The sequence below is a fragment of the Cryptomeria japonica genome, chromosome 2 (genome assembly GCF_030272615.1).
Source record: "Cryptomeria japonica chromosome 2, Sugi_1.0, whole genome shotgun sequence".
NCBI lineage: Eukaryota > Viridiplantae > Streptophyta > Pinopsida > Cupressales > Cupressaceae > Cryptomeria > Cryptomeria japonica.
Window position 1 is genome coordinate 506948002 of NC_081406.1, and position 8620 is coordinate 506956621.

At 36.9% G+C, this 8620-nt stretch overlaps 1 protein-coding gene across 1 annotated transcript in view; it reads left to right on the forward strand.

The window, feature by feature from the left end:
* The window catches only part of LOC131069532 (uncharacterized), a 124037-nt gene extending 116654 nt beyond the window's left edge, over positions 1-7383 (forward strand). The window contains exon 5 of the mRNA XM_058005008.2: positions 6822-7383. Coding sequence (XP_057860991.1) covers positions 6822-7188 — 367 coding nt within the window. The 3' untranslated portion in view covers positions 7189-7383. The remainder of the gene's footprint in view (positions 1-6821) is intronic.
* The last annotated feature ends 1237 nt before the right edge of the window (positions 7384-8620 follow it).

Below are 8620 nucleotides of genomic sequence, written 5' to 3' on the forward strand. Positions count from 1 at the left end.
GTGGGTAACAATCATATGCCTTGATTTCATTTTCACCATTTCCCACTATACCTCTACAAATTAATCCCGTGTATTTTTAATTTCTTGCAAGTAGGTGAGTAATATAAGAATTCATGTAGAAAGACCTTGTTCTTTCCAAAATTTTCAATTGTTCATCTATAGCATTATTGATTATCCTTGCCCAATTGAACATTTTAACTCCTATAGTAATTTCATCAATGAAATAATACATCTAGGTTTCAAATGGTGTGCCTTGAGGGTTGCCCATTACTCTATTGAGTAGCAAGATAATATCCCCATAATCATCTTTAAAATCTGGGTGAAGAAGTTTCTTTGGCATCTTTTTGTAAGTAGGCCTTGATTTCTCTAGCTATAATTTGTTGATAGTTGTTCCACAAGGTTCAATTTGTTCTTCGTAGAGTCCTCCGGTTTCTTCTTTGGTTTTGAATGTGGTTGTATGGTAGTTGGGAATCCCGAATGCTTCTTGGATGGCAAGTTCCTCAAGATATGCCAATACTCTTCCATCAGGTGCAACAATCTGCTTGTCCTGGGCATTGTAGTATATGGCACATTCTACAATTAATTCACTACACTCTATTGCTGGTGGAAATCCAGCTTCCTAGACAATACCATTTCTCATCATCCTTCGAGCAATTGTTGTAGGTAGATACCCGTCATGTCCATACATTCTTCTCTTGAAGTCCTTGAAATCAACATGGCCAATGTTGGTGTTTCCAACCTTTCTCCATTTTGAAGTGATTTTTGATTCTGGCTGTGTTCCTTTGCTGGCAAACTTCATTTGAACTTTTTTTGAAAGTCCTCCTTGAGTGGTCATCAGACCCTTGAAAAAGACACACAAAAAAAAATTACTTTCAATTTGTGAATTCTATAAGTCTAATGAGATTTTATTCCTGATTTCGAACTCTTTTGTCTCAACTTTTCACCTTCAGCTTGCCATAAATTTAAAATTCTGTGAAAAAATCAGACTATGTATGAAGAGAATCTGCTCAACACTTAGTAAAATTTTGTGAAAATTAGCCTTCGAGACAGAAAAATGATGCAAAATCAATCTATTGCTCAAATTCTGGACTGAAAATTGTACTTTTAACTCCAAAATTTGATGGAAAATCTGTCTCTTCTTCTGAAAGAAGATGAAAACCTTTGACCAATTCTTTCTTCGACTTAGAAATTTTTTCTTGTTCCTCTTCAAATATTTTCTTTCTTCTTGAACTTGATACAAAGAGCTCTTCAATTTTGAACTTGAAAAGGAATGAAAGTGAAATGAAAGGTTGAAGTGAATATAAGGCTAAGAAGTTCGAACTTCTTTAGCATCTTTATGTTTTTTTTTGGTGGATTCAACGAACTTGGTCTCTTTCTCATCTCTCCTTCCTTGTTTTTCTCTCCTAGAGATGGCGACTTGATCCTTCTAGAAGATTCCAAAAAGAATGTTCCATCTTTCTTCCTTAGTGCCACTCCATACAGTGCCGATTTTATCTTCATCTTGTCCATGTAAGCTGATGTGTTGGCAAGGAATCTTCCCTAGATTCTCTCTTCTTAGGCGAACTTGCATGTGTTGAAATTCTTTTTTAAGTGTTGAGCGAATTTCTCCTTGATTTTTTTATACTTGGCCAAATTTTTTACCTATCCACCTAGGGCGGACTTGGCCATTGGTTAGGACATTCTTCTTCATGTCTTGGCGGATTTCATGTGTTGTTGAGCCATGTCTAACCTTTTCTAGGCGGACTTCATGTGTTGTTGAGACATCTTAGCTAAGTGCTGGGCAGAGTTCATGTGTTACCATGCCATTTCTAACCTTTCTTAGGCAGACTTTGGCATGTCTCAAGACACTTCCTTCTCCATGTTGGCGGACTTAGGCATTGTCCAAGATATTTCTTTCATGTGATAGGTGGATTTCACCATGCCTTAGGACATTCCTCTTGGTGTTTGGGCAGAGTTTACTTGCTGTTAGGACATCTCCAACCTTTCTTAGGCAGACTTCATGCATTGGCAAGACATTTTTCCTTTGACCTTGGGCGGAGTACACTTGCTACCAAGCCATTTTTGCTATGTGTAGGGCAGAGTTTGCCATGGCATAAGATACCCCCTTTTCCATGGTGGGGGACTTCTCTTGCTTCTAGGACATTCTTCTTGATGCCTTGGGCGGAATTCACTTGCTATTGAGCCATTTTGGCTAAGTGTCAAGGCGGAGTTCATGTGTCGGCAAGCCATTCTTAACTTTTCCTTGGGTGGAGTTCATGTATTGGCAAGTCATTCTCAACTTCTCCTTGGATGGAGTTTGCCATGGCACAAGACATTTCATTTTAGGCATGGCGGACTTCATGATGTCTCAAGACGTTGCTTTCTCCATGATGGGAGGAGTTCACCATGTCTTAGGACGTTGCATTTTCCACGATGGGAGGAGTTCACCATGCCTCAGGATGTTGCATTTTCCATGACTTTCATCTTTGCCATAAATACTTAGTGAAATTTTTGTTCATTGTCACGTTCATCTAGAACTTCTTGGATCAACGCCTTGTGTAGAGATTTTTCTCTTGCTTTTCTACTGTGGAGATACAAACTTTTCATTTCGAAGACAGGAACCTCACTGCAATGACCTGAGTGACCCAATCCTAGGTCAACTTTCAAAAAACCTGAAAAAGCAAAAAGCAAAAAGCAAAAAAGTAGGCAAAAAAGCTGCTTCCCTGATTGGTCCTAAAGCGCCAAAAATGAAAAAGCAAAAAGTAAAAAAGCAGAATTCCACAAAAATAGGAAGTTGTCAGAACTGGCCCTAAGCAGTTGTGTTTTTCGTCCTTCAGGTTTGCTTTAACACTTTTGAGATGTCAAAATGCTCATTTGATCATAATTGGTCCAATTGACCTAAAGACTATAGAAAAAACCCTTTGAATACCCCTAACTCTATACTTGCAAAGATTGGCAGCTTAAAACCCTAAAAAGCAAAAAAACTGGGGGTCCCCATTTGCAATGGGGCAATGTGTGAAAAAAAGGTCACAACAGTTCACAGTAGGAACCTATGTATTTCATGACAGACTATGAGAACCTTTGTATTTCATGACAGACTGTGATGGCCAAAGGATATTTCATGGTCTTCTTCTCTTCCAATAATGAGAAGGATGAAGGTTTTGAAGGAGGCCTATTGGGCTTTCTTTGATATACCAAAAATGACAAAACATATTTGAGGCCATGCCCAAATGTTCTTTCATTTGGCCTAACAACATCTTTATGATTATCTTTTATAAGGCCTTTTTGTCATTTACCATTGATCAAGTTTCATTGAATGGTATTACATCCTTTTTGGCCTTAAAACTTGTTTTCAATAGTTTCCCCAAGTGGCCATTGAAAATATAATGATTCTATGTTCCTTTTGGCCCTTAGCTAATAATGTGCTTGATTACCATTCTATCTGTCACTGAAAGCTTTCGACTAAGCAATACCAGTGTTTATTCAGATCTGCAAAGGCCTTATGCTGTAATCCGCCAATTTAATGTGTGACGGGCTCTCTCTACCATCTAATTGACTTCACTTGATCTGACCTATCTGTCTTTAAAGATCAAGCCCTCTATTAATTCCAATTACTTCATTGGTCTTTAGCCTTTGCTTAATCTCACCATTGGTCAAGGCCCAATCTTATGGTTCAAAAGTCTTTTCTGTCAACAGTGAGTTAACTTGTGGGAGAATGGATGTTCTGGGTTCAGGTTAATGAAATGCTTCAGTTTGTTACCGAGCTTTACAAACTTCAATCCAAGATGAAGAATTTGAATTGAGAGGTCTTTGGCAACTTTCATCCTTTCAAATCTCTTTTTCTCACTTCATTTTCATCAACACAGTTGCCCAAAAATCCTTAAGATATGCAACATGTACATGAACATTCCCACAAGTCTCTTGTATTTTTTTACCTTCGACTATAGCAAGAGTGGGCTTGATAAATGTTTAGATTATATTTACAGACCTCTGCTGCCGATTCCTTTGCAGCTGCTAAATTCTTCTTAGAATCTAATTTAAATGGAGAAATGTGCCCTAGATTTTCGCCTGACAGTGAGAAGCTGGTAAACTTCAAACAAATGTTGAAACCAGTATGGGCATCTGTTGAAACCAAAAACTCCAATGCAAGAAAGTATTTGAAATTTAATCTTCCATTTTAATTGCAGAAATCTTGATCCCATGGTCAGAAATTATTTTTTGTGAAATCGCCTTTTAATTCTCTGGAAGTACAAAATTGAAAGCATTACCAACCCACTTGATGTGTCTCTGCTTGCCTGCAATTGCAACTAAGGCGGAAATTGAAGAATGGCATGCCAACATTCGAGTTGCCTTCATAACCTAAAGTTAAACCAAGCTTAAGTTTATTTCTTTTGAAGTATAAGCCAGTTGGGAAGTCATAAACTTTTCCCAAACCTCAGACTAACAGTAATTGTTCACAAAAGCATTAGTAATGTTAAATTAATAGAGAATGTTTTTCCTTCCTGTCAATACTAATGTAACGAAGAGAAACATTCATGAATGGAAGTGGCAGGATTCATTTACTGCAATATGATTTAGAAGGGTGATGATTTATTCAACAACCTCAACGAAATCATTGCAGTATAGGTGCTTGGGAAAGCACCTCTTTGACTTGCTGAGCCAATTGTCATTTAAATAATCACCATTTTTATGGGGATTGCATCCCAATAGGGCGGATGCACTTGACATTTCTACAGCTTCCTTGAGAAATGAGATTTGTATCAAGTCTTTTAGAAAGTAAACACTAAGGTGGGGAATTGCCTGTCTTGAGAATGCAAACCTCCTTGACTTCTGGATCGTAACAGTATGTGGCTGCAAAAGCAAGCACTGGGCTAGGAGACGATAGCAGGAAAGAAGCTGCCTTGAACAAGCCTAAAGTCTAGAGATTGTGCTAGGACTTGTTGCCTTCATGTTGGTACATGCATTTTTAGAACTCTTTTTGATTGGTCTGGCCTACCATTATCTGATTTTTCTTTCAATTCTGATGCCAAAAGAGAGCCTAGATTCAATCCTTGAAACTTTTACTTCATGAAAGCTTGCTTTAAAATGTAGGTTTTCAGGAGAACAAAGAAAACTGATGATAAATTCATCATGAGGATGCCATTATGAGGATGAGTACAAGAAGGATTGTAGAGGGTTTTCAGTCAAGGGGAGGACAAATACAGATGGAGATGTCTGTCTTGTAATATATATTGAGGAGCATTTATGGTGGTAGATGAGGGGTTGGAAGGTAATCAATTCATCTTGGTTTCCATGTGATAGTGGGATAGCAGATCTGTGTTTTTTTCTTCTAGTTCTTGCATGACAAGTGGTCCCGGTTTCTCTGTTGGTAATTTTTAAATTTTAACTAAGTAAAATTTGGAAAGTGAAAAATGGGAAAGTATAAGCGAAGAGGTATAGTGGGAAAGAGAAAAACCCCTGGTAAGTTTGCCATTGTGCCAACGTTCATTCCTTGGACAAATATTTTTCAATTGTTTTCAGTTTCTCAATCCTTTGCTTCTTTACTGGATTTTACGACTTACCAAATTTTGATTATTTTTAGTGAAATATTGGGCTCTAAGATGTGCTTTAAACTTGCTAAAGTGACCTTGGATTTCTGCTTTCTTAGCCAGTTATAGGGATGAGAGACAGAAAAATAGAAAAGGGAAGGACAATGCAAAATATCAAACTGCCTCGTCTTTTCTGCTTCTCCCAACTTAATCACCTAGCTTTTCTGTGGTATTTCTAGTGGGGAATGCACTTTGGAGTATCATGTGACAAACCACCAGCCCTTGCAACATTTAATCTTTCACCTTCAGTTAGCTGATATATATTATTCCAAGTGAGGGATGCATACTTTACGAAGTTTGTTTGGTAAACACTAAACTGACATACTCCATGAAGTTTTATTCAACTTTCTTGACTCAGAAATATTTGAACCTGGCCAATTTGTGATGGTGGGGAGGTAAGAGAGGAAAACAAAAGCCACAAATGCACCACATTATTACTGGCAAGTTTTTCTTTTCAGCATGATTTTGTAACTTAATCAAAAACTTCAATGAAAAGGCGACTTGTTTATATATGACATCACTCAAGAAATTTGACTCTCTAGTGTCTGAAGCTCCAGGATTTTTTAACTTCAACTGCAATATTAGATTTTTGGCAAAGGCTTGTTCTTGTGCTACATTAGTGTTGTGGCCAAGATCCATGAAATAGCAACTCAAAATCTTCCTCTCCTAGTTTCCTATGTTACCTTCCCTCCCGGCAGGGCTGTGGGTTCATTTCACTAATCCATCAAAATCTATTTTACAATAACCTTCTTGAGAGAAAATTCATCATGCTATGTTACTTTCACCCCATTTAAATGAAACTCGTGGAAAAAGCAATCATCCTATATTTCTGTGATACAATGCACAGGATCCTTGTCGGATGGTTGGCATCCTCTTTTATGGTTATTTGAATTTAAACAATTTTGTCCAGATCTTCTACATGAAGTGTTGCATTCTTAAAGAATGCTATTTTATTCTCATGTGTTGGCATTATCTCCTAGAATTTCATTATTCTTACAGATCACTTGCCATTTGTTTGTCAAATTAGAATAAGCAGTCTGCTTGAGCTCAGAGAATTTTGCATTTGATTTCTTCACTCTTTATTAACCTTTTTCTTTCTACATAGCCAAAAAAGATAATCTCTGCTTTTCTTTCTTTTGGCACAACTCTTTTGTAATAAATGTTAATTTTTCTCCAAAAAAGCATGTTGGTGAAGTTGTATGCCTTCCCAGGTTTATAAAAAAATGCAAAACTCATTTTTTGCCTCTTGAGCAGATTTTGGCGTTCAGATCGTTTCATATCATCTAAAAGGAGCACTACTGTGCATTTAATGTGGAGCATAGCAGCATTGATATTTTCTGGAATGTCTTGTTCCATATTGCTGACAGTTTTTGTAAAAACTGCAAAGGTTTTGAGATATAAGTTACTTGGTGGCCATGAACCTAAGAAAGTGGATGATGGTTTCTTTGAAGTAAGGGTGCAACTGTTTTGTTTTTCTATTGCATCATTGTTTTTTGTTATTTGGATTGGCGGCCAGCGTGAAGAACTCTCTAGTCTTTATCGGTTTTTGATTAGGACTTGTTTGAAAATCTTACAAACAAAAAACTGGTGGAATAGTTTGCAAGTCCCCAGATTTTTATGAATTGTTTTAATTTTCAACTGTGCAACATTCTCCAATGTGGTATAGTTGAGCTTGCCACAAACTTAATGATACAACACGTGCAAGTCTCATTTTTGCATATAATTGCTATTTATTGTATTTGCTATTGCTGTGACTAGTGCTCTCTGTCACCATAATTGCTATTGAATTAGTATAGATGTTCATTGTACAGCTAAATATTTTACTTTTAACTGCTTTGCTTCCTAAATTTTGCATTTTGTTTGAGATGCAATAAAAAATTTGTTCAAGTTTGCTTTAATTATAATAAATTTAGCTGGTGATTGTTCAATTTCAATACTTTTGATTCCATTTGTTTGAGGCCCCTAAATTCTGCTAGATAAGATGTACAAGTTGAATTTGAAAAGGAATGAATAATTTGATTTGGTCAATAATGTTAGATTTGTGGGGCTAATGAATTTTCTTTTACAGTAATATAAAAGTTTAACTTTTATTATGGTGCAACTGAGAAGTTCTTAAATGCTGGGCAAATTTCAGAAACATTGGTTTGTCAGCTTATTGCATTTATACTTAATTTCAAGCTGCTATGATGTTTTTCTTGTGAACTATTAATGATCCGTGTTATCGAATTTCTGCTTCAAACGAATCTGCTGGAATATTTGATGGGGGAAAGCCATTCATTAATAATGGAGCATTGTTATTAGTTATTACATTAAGGTGATATTTGGGTGACATGGAATGTTGCAAAGAGTTGTAAGGAAGTGTCCAGAAGAATTTTAAAAAGTGAAGGTTGTTTAGGATATATTTCAAAGAACTCTCCAAAATTGTATATAAATAGTGTTGAACCAGAAGGATGCAATCCCCCCCAAAATACTTGCATTTGCGAGATGTGTTGATTTTGGGGAAAGGCCCCCCTACTGCATTGCCACCACCTTCGGGATGCCGCCGACATGTTGGGGACGTCCTGTTGTGACCTTTTTCACACATCGCCCCATTGCAAATGGGGACCCTCCCTTTTCCTGCTTTCTAGGATTTTGTTAGTACCCTGTGACCTTTTGCTGCAGTTTCACCAAGCCTTGTCCAGTTCAAAACATTTCAGGCCCTGACGATTGAAAGTTAGTTTTTTGCAAGTTATGTGATTCCGAAGTGTGAACATCACCAGAGTGCTTAGAGAGGCCAAAGGACGAAGATCGCAATTGATTTGGACGAATTTGGACAACTTTCTATTTTTAGAAAGTTTTTTTTTTTTGCTTTTTCCTATTTTTTAGGAAGTTTTGTTTTTGACATTTTTAGCCCAATCTTCGGTATGGCTTTTTTTAGAAAGTTTTTCCTATTTTTTAGGGATGTCTTCTTTTTTCTTTTTCGGGATGCAAACCTAGGGTTTACACTTGCACCACTGAACTGCTTCGATCGAAACTCGAAAATTCCAAGTTTTGACCAAAAAAGCTGAATCCCT